The following is an 18,448-nucleotide window of genomic DNA, read 5'->3' as shown; positions in this document are numbered from 1 at the left end:
CCATTAATATGAGACTGCCGTGGCAGATATAGAAATGGCCGTTTTTGTATGCTAAATATCACAATTTGTTCTTAGATTTCCTTTAACAGTAATGCATGTCTATATGCTTACATTCATACTTTGCATGCTTTAGCATATCAGAGTGCAACTGTCTTTTTTTTGTCATTAAGTCTCATAGCAAGGTCACCTCTGCTGTACTGCTCATCACCACACACTGCCTATCTAGAAAAGAAATCTAAGATATTAGTAAATATGCTTACGTCTGTTGTGTTCATAGCAACTTGATTAGAGCAGGGTATGAATACATCTCACAAAGAAGTAGCCCAAAAAAAGACTGCTCCTGTGGGAGACATATAATGACAGACAATCTGATCTCACAACAGGGAGAATACAAGTTTATTTGACCAGAACAGACATAAGTTTGAATACTGATATATCTCTGGACAGGCAATGTAGAGGGTGGGGAGGGAGCAGCACAGCAGATGTGAACGTGCTATGAGAGGAGGGTTTGTAAGGTGACACAGCTGAACTTAGTTGTGCTGCCCCTCCCCCGTTAGGGACCTTATCTGAAAGCTGTTAGTCATCAGTGCTCTGTTTCCTTGCACTTTTTAATCATACAGGAGTGACAGATGTGGAAGAAGGAAACCGAGATATGCCGCACTGACATCAAACATCCAGAAGTTGATTAATTTCATTTTTATTCAATCAGGTCTACGCATTTCGGAGGATACAGCCTCCTTCTTCAGGACAATTATTACAGAATAATTCTCCTGAAGAAGGAGGCTGCGTCCTTCGAAACGCGTAGACCTGATTGAATAGAAGAGAAATTAATCAACTTCTGGATGTTTGATGTCAGTGCGGCATATCTCGGTTTCCTTCTTCCACATCCGTAACACGTCTCTCCGGGGCTGCAGCAGACGCCATTTTAGGCTACGTGTGCACGTTGCATTTTTTTCCGCGGAAACGCTGCGTTTTGAACTGCAGCGTTTTGAGTGCCAAATTGCATGCATTTAGCTTCCCCAGCAAAGTCTATGAGAAAGCTGAAAAATCAATCCACACGCTGCTTTTCTAAACGCAGCGTTTTGGATGCCCAAAATTGCTGCAGAAAAAAAAGCAGCATGTCACTTCTTTTGTGCGTTGTAGCTGAGTTCTACACCCATTGAAATCAACGATGTGGGTCAGAACGCAACCAAAATACACTTGGACTGCATTTTTGTTGCGTTCTGCATGCTTTTGTGACAAGCAAAACGCAGGTCTTTTCAGTCTCCCTCTGTCTGTCGGTCAGTCTCTTTCTCTGTCAGTTGGTCGCTCTGTCTGTCTCTCTCTCTGTCCGTCGATCAGTCTCTCTCCCTCTCTCATACTCACTGATCCCCGATCACCGGCGCGGCGCTGCACGGCTGTCACACTGCTCCGGCGGCTTTTCCTCTTTTGAAAATGCTGGCCACTCATTATTCAATCTGGTATTCCCTGCTTTCCCCGCCCACCGGCGCCTAAGATTGGTTGCAGTCAGACACGCCCCCACGCTGAGTGACAGCTGTCTCACTGCAACCAATCACATCCGCAGGTGGGCGGGTCTATATCATGGAGTAAAATAAATAATTAAAAAAAACACGACGTGCGGTCCCCCCAATTTTGATACCAGCCAGGGTAAAGCCACACGGCTGAAGGCTGGTATTCTCAGGATGGGGAGTGCTACGTTATGGGGAGACCCCCAGCCTAACAATACCAGCCAGCAGCCGCCCGGAATTGCCGCATCCTTTAGATGCTACAGTACCGGGACTCTACCCGGCTCATCCCGAATTGCCATGGTGCGGTGGCAATCGAGGTAATAAGGAGTTAATGGCAGCAGCCCATAGCTGCCACTAAGTCCTAGGTTAATCATGGCAGGCGTCTCCCTGAGATACCTTCCATGATTAACCTGTAAGTTAAAGAAAATAAACACACACATTCAAAAAATCCTTGATTTGGAATAAAAGACAAAAAAAAACACCCTCTTTCACCACTTTATTAAAATCCTCAAATACCCCTCCAGGTCCGACGTAATCCACACGAGGTCCCGCGACGCTCTCAGCTCTGCTACATGAAGCTGACAAGAGCGGTCACAGACCAGACCGCTCTCTGTCAGCTCCACGCAGCAACTGAAGTGAGCCCGCGCGATCAGCGATTAAATCGCAGGTGAGTTGCGGTCTCGGGTGGAGGACTTCAGCTGTGGCCGCGGGTAGCCTGAGTGACAGTAGCGCTAATCGCGCTGCTCACTTCAGTCACTCAGGGGATTAGCGGTCACCGGTGAGTCCTTCATGGGTGTTCGCTAATCAGGATGCCACACACAGACAGAGCCGCGGTATGACAATGAAGTCGGGTGAAGTTCACCCGGGTTCATTCTCATCGCGTGACTCTGTCTGTGTGTGTCTGCCGTCAGCCGGCATGTAGCAGTGCTGAATAGCCGGGGGAACGCACTGTCAAAAATGCATCCAAAACGCAAGCAAAATGCATGGAAAAAGCATCCAAAATGCATGCGTTGTGGAGGCATTCTTTTTTTTTTTTTTTTACAAACGCAGTGTGCAGTCTGTCGGAGGGTGAGTTCTTTTCTGCACTGCAGAGAACGCAACGTGCGCACATACCTGTAGAAGTTGTGCCAGTCACAACTCCTACATAGGCCTAAGGGTGAGTACCTTGTCTTGTCAAATCCCACCAGATAAGATCCTATCTGCGCTTCTTATCCACAGCATACCTTAACCATAGAGGAGGTTAGACCAGGAGATTAGGGCCATATGTCATGCATCTCACACACTGGGAAACCTGTTCTTTCTCTACTGTGTTGCTGCCTGCTTGTGATTGGTTAGCATCATACAGGGGAATGGTTTCAGTGAATACTATATGATAACAGCCCCTTGGACTTAACAAACATGAAGTTTTTTTTCTTGTGTTGTTTTGTAAATGCCATGCTGTGAAAAACCATACACCCAGACCAAGGTGGAAAAACAGCAACAAATAAAAAAGCCACATACACATAATAATCCAAACGCTTTTTCTGTAGTGTGATTTATAAGAATTCTAAATACAAAAATAAGCAACAAAAACAGTTAAAATGTAGCATTTTTTTCTGAAACCTGGTGACAAGACAATCTTACCTGGCACTCTGATGCTATTAGGCTGAGATGAACAGAAGAGGACATCTATTAGGTCACTGGCAGGTCCACAGTGATACTGACCCAATGCAGTCAAAGCTCTGCAGTAAAATAAACAGATCACTTAGAGAATACTAAATTATCAGACATGTAAAAAGGTAAATGCTTGTTTGGAGCCACATTAAATATTATATCGGTGAACTGTGTTATGAGCAATAGACTGATGTAATGTTACAGGAACTGCCCCCTTACTAGGTAGAGCAATATAGAGAACAGTCTTTGCTGTAGGACTTTTGGATCCCTGAGATCAGTTTATGAGATCAGGGAAGGTCCCTGTGGTCGGATCCAGTATTTCACACAATTATACCCTCTCCTGTGAATCAATGATAGATTATTAATAATAATAATAATTCCATTAACGCTCCATTATTTAGAGCATAAATTAGAGCCTTCAGCAAAACTATAGTTTTACCGTATTTTTCGGACCATAAGACGCACTTTTATTCCCCCAAATGTTGGGGGAAAGTGGGGGGTGCGTCTTATGGTCTGAATGTGGCTGCGGGGAATCTGGGTGCTGTGGTGGAGCGGGTCATCGGGGGCACGAGCAGGCTGTAGCAGCCTGCTGTGACCACGTGGACCCGCTCATTTAATATGCACACCCATCCCCCGCCCATCATCCCTCAGCGCTGAAGCCGGCGCTAACAGGTGGGCGGGATGATGGGCGGGGGATAAACAGCCGGCCCGCATGATCACCCCTGGCAACTACGGCCTGGAGTGATCGTGTGCAGCTGTATTCACTGCACCCCGTGCATCATCATCAGCGCGGGGAGCAGTGAATCAGTGTACAGTACTCACCGTTCTCCTGCAGCATCGCTCGTCCTCCCGTCTGTGTCAGCAGCAGCGTCGCTGATTGGAGCCGTCCTCATTACCCTGCTGGATCGCGATCATCTCCTGTGTTTGTGCCGGCGGCTGAGTGGAGACTAGCAGCGCGCACAGCGATGACGTCATCGCTGTGCGCACGTGTCCACACGCAGCCGCCGGCACACTGGCACAGACACAGGAGATGATCGCGATCCAGCAGGGTAATGACGACGGCTCCAATCAGCGGCGCTGCCGCTGACACAGACGGGAGGATGAGCGATGCTGCAGGGAGTGAGGTAAAGTGAGGTGAGTATGAACGTTTATTTTTTTTATGTGCCACAGGATGCGGCCATACACCAGGATGGGGGCATATTATGAGCCGGATGGGGGCATATTATGAGCCAGATGGGGGCATATTATGAGCCAGATGGGGGCATATTATGAGCCAGATGGGGGCATATTATGAGCCAGATGGGGGCATATTATGAGCCAGATGGGGGCATATTATGAGAGCCAGATGGGGGCATATTATGAGCCGGATGGGGGCATATTATGAGCCAGATGGGGGCATATTATGAGCCGGATGGGGGCATATTATGAGCCAGACGGGGGCATATTATGAGCCAGATGGGGGCATATTATGAGCCAGATGGGGGCATATTATGAGCCAGATGGGGGCATATTATGAGCCAGATGGGGGCATATTATGAGCCAGATGGGGGCATATTATGAGCCAGATGGGGGCATATTATGAGCCGGATGGGGGCATATTATGAGCCGATGGGGGCATATTATGAGCCGGATGGGGGCATATTATGAGCCGGATGGGGGCATATTATGAGCCGGATGGGGGCATATTATGAGCCGGATGGGGGCATATTATGAGCCGGATGGGGGCATATTATGAGCCGGATGGGGGCATATTATGAGCCGGATGGGGGCATATTATGAGCCGGATGGGGGCATATTATGAACCGGATGGGGGCATATTATGAGCCAGATGGGGCCATATGCCATGATGGGTTATATAGCAGGATGCGGCCATATGGCAGGATTACGGTATATAGCAGGATGAGGGACATATACTGTATATACCAGGCAGCGGCACCTTAGTAGAGAATTTGGGGACATTACCCCCATAACAGTGTCAGCAGCAGATCCTCGCCCCATGACAGTGTGTCATGACCATATTTTTTGCTTAAAATTTTATTTTCCTATTTTCCTCCTCTAAAACCAGGGTGCGTCTTATAGTCCGGTGCGTCTTATAGTCCGAAAAATACGGTATATTTTAATATAAATTAAATTGTTTAATATATTATTTAAAAAGAATCTCCACCCCACTTACTTTTTGATTCTTTTATAGGTGACATCATTGGCTAATTTCAGGAGTCTGTAGTTGGCCTCACTGCCCAGATTTAATGCATCACTATTCGCTTCATCAAAGGCCACACTGATAGCCTTCTGTGTAATGCCAGACACGATCCCTGTAGCAATAGCTTCTTTTGGGGCACTGGAGTCGTACAGTCCTACAATGTCACCTGCAACCGAGATTAAAGAAGAAATTAAACCAGACATTCTTCTTATATGTTGATACACACATAAATGTGCTGACAGAGCAACAGATATTTTTCCAGTTATTAAAGGGATTTTCCAGGATTTTCTAAATGACCTATCTTTAAAGGAGTACTTTCAAGTTGTCTCTTGAGCAACTCCAAACTCTGCAGTCTCGTTACTTCCTGGTTTCTGGCAGGGCGGGCTCTCCTCCTTGATTGACAGTTCTGGTGAGTAGCAGAGCTGTCATATTAGTAGAACTGTAAAGATCAGCACAAGTTTGGCTGACACATAGTGGTTTTCTCTGCAGTGTACACTGCCATCACTGCTTTAACACATAAAGATCACAGCTTATTAAAACAAGCACATGGCTCAGGAGAGTGTGTGAGTCTACAGGTCTGATAAAAGCAGCTCAGCCAGGAGCTGTATGGGAAAGGTAAGAGAGGAGCAGTGAACTACTTGTATAGAAATCAATGGGCTGGAGAGACAGACTTATATGTTAAGAGTTAACTCCTCTACTAGAATTTTCCTACTGCACACACTGGGCAAGGGTCTAAGGAGGCACTTGTGGTCAATCTCCATGGACAAACACTGTCCACTATGAAAGATAAAAGCTCTCACAACAGGAAAATGACAGGTAGAAAAAGTAACTACATTTCAAACTTAATTATGTTCATGCTATCTAACTATTTAAAGCAATGTAACTTGAGAATACCCATTTAACTACTTGCAGACCACCCATATACTTAAAACATTTGGCTGGTACACATGTTACTTTGTATTAAAGTTCTAAAATGTCAATGCAAAGTAACCAGCTGCACAAGGTCATACTGCTGCTGGAGCCAGGAGCCAGAACTCAGACAAAGCCAATCTCCTCACTGAGAAGTCAGACATGGTTTCTTATCATGTCTGCCTTCCTGCTCAATGTATACACAGAGCTGAATAAGTGTTGTGTATACAGTATAGGCAGCACTGACAGCGCTCCCTCTTCCAGACTAAATGATCACAAAATTGCTGGGTGTAGGGGTAGAGCAGGAACGGTTACAGGGGGAATTATACATATAAGGTGTTGAAATGCCCCCAAAGGTCTTTTATGACCTTATGTGGGACACAATGTGTGAAATAAATAAATGAATAGTGATGGGCAAACCCGAACTGTAAAGTTCAGGGTCTGTACCGGACACCCAGTGCCCATTCATGGACCCCGAACCCAGACTTCTCAGGAAAGAGTGTTACTATTCGGGTTTGGTTTTCGGATAAAAATAAAAAGAAGTTAAAAGGAAACAAAATAGGGATTAGGGCAGGACAGTTCTACTTATTGAATCTTTCAAGCGGCTGTCATGCTGCTTCCAGGTCTGCTCGTTAAATCTGATGAATATTCACTGCTTCCCCTGCCCACCCTCTGCAACAGTGTATATGATTGGTTGCTGGCAGACTGTTGGTGTGCCGGCATCTGTGATTGGTTGTGGAGTGTAAAAATAAATAAATAATTGGACAAAATGGTGTATGATCCCTGTATATTGATATTCAGTGTATATGAAACAGATTGCTACAGGCTGCAGCCCCCAGCTGCGTGCATTATCTTGCTGTGTATTAAATTACCAAAGACCCCATTCAACTTTTTTTTTAATTGTTTATTCACACTTTGGGCACAATTTGTCCATTCTCACTTAGGGGTGTACTCACTTTTGTTGCCAGTGGTTTTGACATTAATGGCTGTGTGTTGAGTTATTTAGAGGGCACGCTATATTTACACTGTTATGCAAAGCTGAACATTTACTACTTTACATTGTATCAAAGGGTCATAACTAGAGTTGAGCGAGTACCTAACTATTCGCACTCACTATACTTATAATGAATACTGTCTAATACTCGCAAATTCATTCCGATTAGAGCAGGGGTCTCAAACTCGGCTGGGTATATGGGCCGCACAGAGGAAAAAAAATAATTTGGGGGGCCGCATTCTTAGCAGGACAAAGTGACATTTTAATTGGTACCATATATAATATATATATTTTATTGTTTTTTACACACCTTTGGATCACTGATTTTGAACATTTTCACTTGTTTATTATAGCAAACGTGCACATTCTTTGTTTAAATATAAACATTTTTTTTTTTACATTTTATTCCTTTCTTGTAACTAATAGTCTTACAATTAACACTATATAGAAATTTTGACCAACATCTTTTAGTAATGTTCCCCATATTGTTGTAACGTGCCCATCCTTGTCCCCTTGTAGTATTGTACCCCATCCTAGTCCCCATCCCACAGTAATGTGCCCATCCTTGTCCCCTTGTAGTATTGTACCCCATCCTAGTCCCCATCCCACAGTAATGTGCCCATCCTTGTCCCCTTGTAGTATTGTACCCCATCCTAGTCCCCATCCCACAGTAATGTGCTCATCCTTGTCCCCTTGTAGTATTGTACCCCATCCTAGTCCCCATCCCACAGTAATGTGCTCATCCTTGTCCCCATCCTAAAGTAATGTTCCCCATCCTTGTCCCCATGTTATAGTAATGTGTTCATCCTTGTCCCCATCCTATAGTACTGCCCCCATTCTATAGTACTGTCCCCATTCTATAGTACTGTGCCCATTCTATAGTACTGTCCCCATTCTATAGTACTGTGCCCATTCTATAGTACTGCCCCCATTCTATAGTACTGTCCCCATTCTATAGTACTGTGCCCATTCTATAGTACTGTCCCCATTCTATAGTACTGTGCCCATTCTATAGTACTGCCCCCATTCTATAGTACTGCCCCCATTCTATAGTACTGTCCCCATTCTATAGTACTGTGCCCATTCTATAGTACTGTCCCCATTCTATAGTACTGTGCCCATTCTATAGTACTGTCCCCATTCTTTAGTACTGTGCCCATTCTATAGTACTGTCCCCATTCTATAGTACTGTGCCCATTCTTTAGTACTGTGCCCATTCTATAGTAATGTGCCCATCCTTTACTAATGTGCCAACCTTGTCCCCACCCTATAGTAATATCCCCAGCATTATCCCTATTCTATAGTAATGTTTCCCATCCTTGTCCCTTGTAGTAATGTCCCCATCCTATAGTCATGTGCCCACCTTGTCCCCATCCTATAGTCATGTGCCCACCTTGTCCCCATCCTGTAGTAATGTCCCCAGCCTTGTCCCCATTCTATAGTCATGTGCTCACCTTGTCCCCATCCTGTAGTAATGTCCCCAGCCTTGTCCCCATTCTATAGTCATGTGCCCATCCTAGTCACTATCCTATAGTAATGTCCCCATACTATAGTAATAATGTCCCCATCCAATAGTATTGTGCCCATCCTTGTAATGTCCCCATCCTATAGTAATGTCCCCAGCCTTATCCCCATCTCATAGTAATGTGCGCAGTTTGTCCCCATCCTGTAGTAATGGGTCAGCAGCTCCCCTCACCTTCCACAGATGCCGGAGTGAAGCTGAGGGGAGGGGTCTGCGGCCCAGATCCACAGTGATTGGAGAGATCGGTCACAAGGCCGGTCTCTCCAATCAGAGCTGGGGGCAGGTGAAACACAGGTCACCCCGCTCCAACCAATGATCAGGGCTACAGCTGCCCTGATCTTGGCTGTATTTCAATGTTTCAGCGATTTTCAATGGCTGAAACATTAGTGGCTGTGATTGGCTGACAAACGCCGCTCAGCCAATCACAGCCTCCGTAGGTTTGGGGAGGAGACACCACCCCTCCTGAGGTCCCCTCCTCCCCAAATCTAAGGTATTTGCAACGATCGTAGCCACTGGGGCTGCAATTTCGCCATGACGTACTGGGTACATCGTGGGTCCTTAAGTACCAGGGAGCCATAACGTACCCAGTACGTTATAGGTCGCTAAGGGGTTAATGTGCCATCCTTCACATACACACCCCCACACACACAGAAACACACAAACCATTCTTCTCACCTGTCCCACGCTCCCTCCACTGCATCATCTCTGCTTCGTGCGGCCCCCAGGCCCATGCCCCTGTTCACTATCGCGGCAGCTGCAGTGTCACTGTCAGTGATTTATGTCAGATGATTGTATTGCCGGCGCGAGAGTGCAGCGTCTGCAACACATTCATCTGACATAAAGTGCAGACAGTGGCTGCGGCCCCTGCACCTGCCACGATAGTGACCAGGGGCACGGGCCTGGGGGAAGCACGAACTACCCTGAGGGGCCGCATGCGGCCCGCGTGTTTGAGACCCCTGGATTAGAGTATTCAATGCAAGTCAATGGGGAAAAACTCGCAAAGTAACGAGTAACCAGCGTACCGTACTAGTTGCTACTCGCACAAATAGTGCAGCATTTGGGTTACTTGTTGCTTTGCGAGTATTCTCCATTGACTTGCAGTGATGAATACACGAGTATTAGACAGTACTCATTATGAGTATAGCGAGTACAAATAGTTAGGTACTCGCTGAAATCTAATTATTACAATGTAAGAGGCACAGTGGTGGACATTATGTGGTGTACTAAAGGATCAGTAATAGAGACACATACAGCAGCACCGGCTCAGTATTGGGCTATCAGCAGGATGAGGAGGGTTTTTTAGGTTGGGAATAGATGGAGCTAGAAATGTGAAAATTCAGATGTGTCTTTGTTGTAATCTCTGCGGACAAGTCGTTGCTGGAAAAAGTTGTCATGTTGGTCTGGGCCACATGGAAAAGACGGGAAGTCAGAAGAACTATACTACATTTCTAATTGGATGTAATATCTGATTAAAAAAAACATATTGCCATATGTCAGAATTGTGGGTTTTTTCACAATTTCTCCTCACTTGGAATTTTTTCCCATTTTCCAGTACACTAAAATGAGAAACTGAATGGTGCATTCAAAAGGTACAACTCATCCCGCAAAAAAACGAGCCCTCCTAAGTCTATGTGGACAGAAAAATAAAAAAAAGTTATAGCTCAGGCAAGAAGTGCAGGAAAAAAATGGGGGGGGGGGGGCAGAGGGGGGCTGTTGTCCTTGGCCCCGTCATCACAGGAGCCCACACAAAGCTAGCACTAGTGTATTGGCGTGCAGAGGGATATAGTTAAACTCTACAGTAGAGCTGGGAGACATGATTTCCCTGCACTACCGCTTTCCATTCCATAGCCCGCAGATTGGTTCAGACCCGTGGTCTACAACACAGCAATGAGACTCATGGACATCAGTTGCTGTGAATATCGCATCAGACTCCGCCATTTTGTTTTCCCGCGTTAGTAGAACACTGTTGCCATAAGCAACAAGCACAAAATTTTGCAAACACTTATTAGACACATAAGGCTTTCATGTGATGTAACATTCATTTCCATAGAAACAAAAAAAAAAAAATCACAAAGCCAAAGACTAGAGTTGAGCGGATCTGTTATAATCCGGGTCCGGCGGATTCGGATTGGGTTGCCACAGAAGTCCGGATCCGATCCGGAATCCGCGTCCATGTAAATCAATGGGGAGTCGGACCCGGGATGAGAGAGTGAGAGAGTGAAAGAAAAAAAAAAAAAAAACGGATCCGGATCGTGCACCCTGGATCCCGGATACTGGTCGGACTCGGATCGGGCTCTCGAACCGTGCGGATCCGGGTCCGCTCACCACTACCAAAGACTTATCAGCAGCCTCTTGTAGCAGGTGCAATGCAAGTCAATGAGGAATACTCGCAATGTAACGAGTAACCCAAATTCCGCACTATTTGCTACTCGGACGAATAGTATGGCATTGGGTACTCTTTACTTTGCGAGTATTCCCCATTGACTTGCATTGCACACACTGTTCGGAATGAATACATGAGTATTAGACAGTACTCGTTCTGAGTATAGTGAGTACAAATAGTTAGGTACGTGCTGAACTCTAATTATTACAATGTAAGGCTGGTTTCACACTACGTCTTTTTAACATCCGTCGAAAACGTTTTTGTAACGGAAGTACGGATCCTGTGCAAATCCGTTTTCATGGTAATGCATTTTCAATGGACTCGCGTCCACCTGCGTTTGCGTCCGTTAGACGCCGGATCCGTCCTTTTGCGTTATTTTAACATGTTTCAAAAACGCAACATGTAGCGTTTTTGAGCTCCGTCCAGCTGGATCCTGACTATAACGCTTTTGGACTGATATCTCTCTCTCTCTCTCTCTCTCTCTCTCTCTCTTTATATAACTGTACAGTAATCTGTGTTCTGCTGGACTGGTATTATATGGTCACCATATGGCGGCAATATTAGTGTTAATCTTTGTATAGTGATTTTCAATATCATCTGCGTCCCTTATACCTATGATTAGGCTGTGCTAACGTAGTTGTTACTATGTTACCTGCTTAGAGACCCACTCAGATGCTTTGACCTCCTTAGCTGAACCCCTAGATACGCCTCTGTGGGGTCCTACATTTTGACAGGCCGCAGTGTACGCTACTTATATCACCATAAAGGCTCGCTCACACCAGCGTATAGCTCGGACGAGTGCAATGTGAGGAAAAAAAGAGATTAACTGTAGAATAAAAAGCATTTCTTATGGATTTCACTCATCCAACTTTTCCGGATGAGAATGGGACGGATTTTGCATACACAGGTGTGAGAGCGCCCCAAAGCTGCTGGTTGTCGGATGCCTTCAGAACTGTGAATTGATGGAATCAGAATAAAGAAAGTAATTAAAAAACAAAACAAAAATAAACCAGAATCTGGTAAATGTATCCCCCCATTGTGCAGATGTGACCGGTCGTCCTGATTCAGTATAACATGACGAAATGTCTATTTTTTAGAATAATGCACATCTGAAATACGCAAGATAAAAGTGCTGTACAAATGGTACCTGAGCCAAAGCGGTGAGAAGGTAGCACAGCCTCGGCGCCATACTTCCTTGGTGTAAAGGTGACGAGGAGACGGCCATACAGCCCCGTGCTTTGATTCGCTACCTGAAGCTTTAGTAAGCACACTCCTTTCCTCTGTAATTCTTTTAAGGAGACGGTCTCCTGCCAGGCCCTGTAAAGGGAAGACAGCATCCATAGGAACAAACTGCACGAGCCATATCAACAGACAGCAACATGCAAAGGAACAAACTACAAAATCAAAATACTGCAACATCCATAGTAGCAAAGTGCAATAACCCTAGCAACACACTGCAACATCCATAGCAACAAACTGCAACATCCATAGCAACAAACTGCAACATTCATAGCAACAAAGTGCAATATCCCTAGCAACACACTGCAACATCCATAGCAACAAACTGCAACATCCATAGTAACAAAGTGCAATATCCCTAGCAACACACTGCAACATCCATAGCAACAAACTGCAACATTCGAAGCAACAAACTGCAACATCCATAATAGACTGCAACATCCGTAACAACAGACTGCAATATCCGTAACAACAGACTACAATATCTGTAGCAACAGACTGCAATATCCATGGCAGCAAACTGCAATAACAAGCAACAGGCTGCAACATCCGTAGGAACAAGCTTCAACAAGTCTAGCAACAGACTGCAACATGCGTAGCAACAGACTGCAACACACGAAGCAACAGACTGCAACACACGAAGCAACAGACTGCAACACACGAAGCAACAGACTGCAACACGCGTAGCAACAGACTGCAACACGCGTAGCAACAGACTGCAACACGCGTAACAACAGACTGCAACACGCGTAGCAACAGACTGCAACACGCGTAGCAACAGACTGCAACACGCGTCGCAACAGACTGCAACACGCGTCGCAACAGACTGCAACACGCGTCGCAACAGACTGCAACACGCGTAGCAACAGACTGCAACACGCGTAGCAACAGACTGCAACACGCGTAGCAACAGACTGCAACACGCGTAGCAACAGACTGCAACACGCGTAGCAACAGACTGCAACACGCGTAGCAACAGACTGCAACACGCGTAGCAACAGACTGCAACACGCGTAGCAACAGACTGCAACACGCGTAGCAACAGACTGCAAAACGCGTAGCAACAGACTGCAACACGCGTAGCAACAGACTGCAACACGCGTAGCAACAGACTGCAACACCCGTAGCAACAGACTGCAACACCCGTAGCAACAATAAAGGTAAAACAACGCAGATCATAATGCTCTGTACCTGGTCTCTTCTATGTCCGCCTCTCTTTCCTCTTGCAAAAGCTCCAGCTGATTTTTAACAAACTCCTCCATGACAAGAATTGTATTCTCAGGAAGGACAGACATGTGTATCAGCTGTCACTCTGTCTGGTGTTCCTGTTCTCACTCCCCGCACTTCCTGTCTAAGCGGAACTAAGCGTGCAGTTATGGTTTTCCGGGTGGGGACATTTGCAGAGCTCACGCGTTGCCAGTGTACGGAATCGGTGATTGTAGAGGTGTACGGAAGGTGACACGTGATGGCTGCCGCCTGCTGCGGGCGGCTGGTGAGGAGTATACTGGCCGGGAGCGGTGTCCGGGCTTCTGCTGCAGGTAAGGGCTTGTGGAGCAGGGAGCGGTCATGGAAGGTGACAGACGGCTGACATTCACAGAAGCCTCAGCCAGGTTACACACTGTGGGTGCTGGGCGGGGGCTGCCTTTTGCCTGTCCCAGTTTGCTGCCAAGATGTCACAAAGCGTCAGTCCTCGATTACTTGTTTATCTTATGTCCTGGATCAGCACATAGCAGCTGTGGTCTGGGACTACAATCCCCAGCATGCTGTGCGAGTGTATGGATATGGACACTGTGTAATGGGGGCAGTCTGGACTCGGGGGCGTGCGCTGGTTCCCCAGGTTGTCAGCGCCACCTTGGTATGTGGACATGATGTGAGACATTGCAGCTCTGGTCCCCAGATGGAGGGCAGGCGCCATCTATAAACGAGCTCAATGAGTGTGCTAGCACCCAAGACCGCAAAGAGGTTCCCCTACACCTGTAAAAAGTCACTAAGCAATGGCTGTTTTATATATATATATATATATATATATATATATATATATATATATATATATATATATGTTAGTATGTTCTAATTGCAAGTAGATTGGGGATCTGACTCCTGAGACCACTGCTCAGGAGCACCCTGAGACAAGGGCGCAGAAGGCGAGGTGTTGGGGGCACAAAGAGGGGGGGCACAGAATGGAGGGCGCAGAAGGCGAGGTGTGGAGGGCACAGAATGGAGGGCGCAGAAGGCGAGGTGTGGAGGGCACAGAAGGCAGGGCATACAAGGCGAGGTGTGGAGGGCACAGAAGGCAGGGCGCAGAAGGCGAGGTGTGGAGGGCACAGAAGGCAGGGCGCAGAAGGCGAGGTGTGGAGGGCACAGAAGGCAGGGCGCAGAAGGCGAGGTGTGGAGGGCACAGAAGGCAGGGCATACAAGGCGAGGTGTGGAGGGCACAGAAGGCAGGGCGCAGAAGGCGAGGTGTGGAGGGCACAGAAGGCAGGGCGCAGAAGGCGAGGTGTGGAGGGCGCAGAAGGCAGGGCGCAGAAGGCGAGGTGTGGAGGGCGCAGAAGGCAGGGCGCAGAAGGCGAGGTGTGGAGGGCGCAGAAGGCAGGGCGCAGAAGGCGAGGTGTGGAGGGCGCAGAAGGCAGGGCGCAGAAGGCGAGGTGTGGAGGGCGCAGAAGGCAGGGCGCAGAAGGCGAGGTGTGGAGGGCGCAGAAGGCAGGGCGCAGAAGGCGAGGTGTGGAGGGCGCAGAAGGCAGGGCGCAGAAGGCGAGGTGTGGAGGGCGCAGAAGGCAGGGCGCAGAAGGCGAGGTGTGGAGGGCGCAGAAGGCAGGGCGCAGAAGGCGAGGTGTGGAGGGCGCAGAAGGCAGGGCGCAGAAGGCGAGGTGTGGAGGGCGCAGAAGGCAGGGCGCAGAAGGCGAGGTGTGGAGGGCACAGAAGGCAGGGCATAGAAGGCGAGGTGTGGAGGGCGCAGAAGGCAGGGCGCAGAAGGCGAGGTGTGGAGGGCGCAGAAGGCAGGGCATACAAGGCGAGGTGTGGAGGGCGCAGAAGGCAGGGCGCAGAAGGCGAGGTGTGGAGGGCGCAGAAGGCAGGGCGCAGAAGGCGAGGTGTGGAGGGCGCAGAAGGCAGGGCGCAGAAGGCGAGGTGTGGAGGGCGCAGAAGGCAGGGCGCAGAAGGCGAGGTGTGGAGGGCGCAGAAGGCAGGGCGCAGAAGGCGAGGTGTGGAGGGCGCAGAAGGCAGGGCGCAGAAGGCGAGGTGTGGAGGGCGCAGAAGGCGAGGTGTGGAGGGCGCAGAAGGCAGGGCGCAGAAGGCGAGGTGTGGAGGGCGCAGAAGGCAGGGCGCAGAAGGCGAGGTGTGGAGGGCGCAGAAGGCAGGGCGCAGAAGGCGAGGTGTGGAGGGCGCAGAAGGCAGGGCGCAGAAGGCGAGGTGTGGAGGGCGCAGAAGGCAGGGCGCAGAAGGCGAGGTGTGGAGGGCGCAGAAGGCAGGGCGCAGAAGGCGAGGTGTGGAGGGCGCAGAAGGCAGGGCGCAGAAGGCGAGGTGTGGAGGGCGCAGAAGGCAGGGCGCAGAAGGCGAGGTGTGGAGGGCGCAGAAGGCAGGGCGCAGAAGGCGAGGTGTGGAGGGCGCAGAAGGCAGGGCGCAGAAGGCGAGGTGTGGAGGGCGCAGAAGGCAGGGCGCAGAAGGCGAGGTGTGGAGGGCGCAGAAGGCAGGGCGCAGAAGGCGAGGTGTGGAGGGCGCAGAAGGCAGGGCGCAGAAGGCGAGGTGTGGAGGGCGCAGAAGGCAGGGCGCAGAAGGCGAGGTGTGGAGGGCGCAGAAGGCAGGGCGCAGAAGGCGAGGTGTGGAGGGCGCAGAAGGCAGGGCGCAGAAGGCGAGGTGTGGAGGGCGCAGAAGGCAGGGCGCAGAAGGCGAGGTGTGGAGGGCGCAGAAGGCAGGGCGCAGAAGGCGAGGTGTGGAGGGCGCAGAAGGCAGGGCGCAGAAGGCGAGGTGTGGAGGGCGCAGAAGGCAGGGCGCAGAAGGCGAGGTGTGGAGGGCGCAGAAGGCAGGGCGCAGAAGGCGAGGTGTGGAGGGCGCAGAAGGCAGGGCGCAGAAGGCGAGGTGTGGAGGGCGCAGAAGGCAGGGCGCAGAAGGCGAGGTGTGGAGGGCGCAGAAGGCAGGGCGCAGAAGGCGAGGTGTGGAGGGCGCAGAAGGCAGGGCGCAGAAGGCGAGGTGTGGAGGGCGCAGAAGGCAGGGCGCAGAAGGCGAGGTGTGGAGGGCGCAGAAGGCAGGGCGCAGAAGGCGAGGTGTGGAGGGCGCAGAAGGCAGGGCGCAGAAGGCGAGGTGTGGAGGGCGCAGAAGGCAGGGCGCAGAAGGCGAGGTGTGGAGGGCGCAGAAGGCAGGGCGCAGAAGGCGAGGTGTGGAGGGCGCAGAAGGCAGGGCGCAGAAGGCGAGGTGTGGAGGGCGCAGAAGGCAGGGCGCAGAAGGCGAGGTGTGGAGGGCGCAGAAGGCAGGGCGCAGAAGGCGAGGTGTGGAGGGCGCAGAAGGCAGGGCGCAGAAGGCGAGGTGTGGAGGGCGCAGAAGGCAGGGCGCAGAAGGCGAGGTGTGGAGGGCGCAGAAGGCAGGGCGCAGAAGGCGAGGTGTGGAGGGCGCAGAAGGCAGGGCGCAGAAGGCGAGGTGTGGAGGGCGCAGAAGGCAGGGCGCAGAAGGCGAGGTGTGGAGGGCGCAGAAGGCAGGGCGCAGAAGGCGAGGTGTGGAGGGCGCAGAAGGCAGGGCGCAGAAGGCGAGGTGTGGAGGGCGCAGAAGGCAGGGCGCAGAAGGCGAGGTGTGGAGGGCGCAGAAGGCAGGGCGCAGAAGGCGAGGTGTGGAGGGCGCAGAAGGCAGGGCGCAGAAGGCGAGGTGTGGAGGGCGCAGAAGGCAGGGCGCAGAAGGCGAGGTGTGGAGGGCGCAGAAGGCAGGGCGCAGAAGGCGAGGTGTGGAGGGCGCAGAAGGCAGGGCGCAGAAGGCGAGGTGTGGAGGGCGCAGAAGGCAGGGCGCAGAAGGCGAGGGGGTGTGGAGGGCGCAGAAGGCAGGGCGCAGAAGGCGAGGTGTGGAGGGCGCAGAAGGCAGGGCGCAGAAGGCGAGGTGTGGAGGGCGCAGAAGGCAGGGCGCAGAAGGCGAGGTGTGGAGGGCGCAGAAGGCAGGGCGCAGAAGGCGAGGTGTGGAGGGCGCAGAAGGCAGGGCGCAGAAGGCGAGGTGTGGAGGGCGCAGAAGGCAGGGCGCAGAAGGCGAGGTGTGGAGGGCGCAGAAGGCAGGGCGCAGAAGGCGAGGTGTGGAGGGGCGCAGAAGGCAGGGCGCAGAAGGCGAGGTGTGGAGGGCGCAGAAGGCAGGGCGCAGAAGGCGAGGTGTGGAGGGCGCAGAAGGCAGGGCGCAGAAGGCGAGGTGTGGAGGGCGCAGAAGGCAGGGCGCAGAAGGCGAGGTGTGGAGGGCGCAGAAGGCAGGGCGCAGAAGGCGAGGTGTGGAGGGCGCAGAAGGCAGGGCGCAGAAGGCGAGGTGTGGAGGGCGCAGAAGGCAGGGCGCAGAAGGCGAGGTGTGGAGGGCGCAGAAGGCAGGGCGCAGAAGGCGAGGTGTGGAGGGCGCAGAAGGCAGGGCGCAGAAGGCGAGGTGTGGAGGGCGCAGAAGGCAGGGCGCAGAAGGCGAGGTGTGGAGGGCGCAGAAGGCAGGGCGCAGAAGGCGAGGTGTGGAGGGCGCAGAAGGCAGGGCGCAGAAGGCGAGGTGTGGAGGGCGCAGAAGGCAGGGCGCAGAAGGCGAGGTGTGGAGGGCGCAGAAGGCAGGGCGCAGAAGGCGAGGTGTGGAGGGCGCAGAAGGCAGGGCGCAGAAGGCGAGGTGTGGAGGGCGCAGAAGGCAGGGCGCAGAAGGCGAGGTGTGGAGGGCGCAGAAGGCAGGGCGCAGAAGGCGAGGTGTGGAGGGCGCAGAAGGCAGGGCGCAGAAGGCGAGGTGTGGAGGGCGCAGAAGGCAGGGCGCAGAAGGCGAGGTGTGGAGGGCGCAGAAGGCAGGGCGCAGAAGGCGAGGTGTGGGAGGGCGCAGAAGGCAGGGCGCAGAAGGCGAG

General features: G+C 51.1%; 2 protein-coding genes across 4 annotated transcripts in view; one reads left to right on the top strand and one right to left on the bottom strand.

Moving 5' to 3' along the window:
* IGHMBP2 (immunoglobulin mu DNA binding protein 2) overlaps window positions 1-14,114 on the bottom strand; it is a 112,956-nt gene extending 98,842 nt beyond the window's left edge. Inside the window, exons 1-4 of one of the 2 annotated variants that reach the window (XM_075325328.1) lie at window positions 13,600-14,114; window positions 12,317-12,486; window positions 5,335-5,527; window positions 3,132-3,229 (exon numbers count right to left, since the gene is read on the bottom strand). In XM_075325328.1, the coding sequence (XP_075181443.1) occupies window positions 3,132-3,229; window positions 5,335-5,527; window positions 12,317-12,486; window positions 13,600-13,703 (565 nt within the window). In that variant the 5' untranslated portion in view covers window positions 13,704-14,114. The remainder of the gene's footprint in view (window positions 1-3,131; window positions 3,230-5,334; window positions 5,528-12,316; window positions 12,487-13,599) is intronic. The other variant, XM_075325327.1, reaches the window with a different exon arrangement.
* Window positions 13,778-18,448, top strand: part of MRPL21 (mitochondrial ribosomal protein L21) — a 78,171-nt gene continuing 73,500 nt past the window's right edge. For both annotated transcript variants that reach the window (XM_075325332.1, XM_075325331.1), the window contains exon 1: window positions 13,778-13,946. In XM_075325332.1, coding sequence (XP_075181447.1) covers window positions 13,874-13,946 — 73 coding nt within the window. In that variant the 5' untranslated portion in view covers window positions 13,778-13,873. The remainder of the gene's footprint in view (window positions 13,947-18,448) is intronic.

The sequence above is a fragment of the Anomaloglossus baeobatrachus genome, chromosome 10, assembly GCF_048569485.1.
Source record: "Anomaloglossus baeobatrachus isolate aAnoBae1 chromosome 10, aAnoBae1.hap1, whole genome shotgun sequence".
Lineage (NCBI taxonomy): Eukaryota > Metazoa > Chordata > Amphibia > Anura > Aromobatidae > Anomaloglossus > Anomaloglossus baeobatrachus.
Note: the sequence above shows the minus strand (reverse complement) of the source record. Positions and strands in the feature narration are given on the sequence as shown.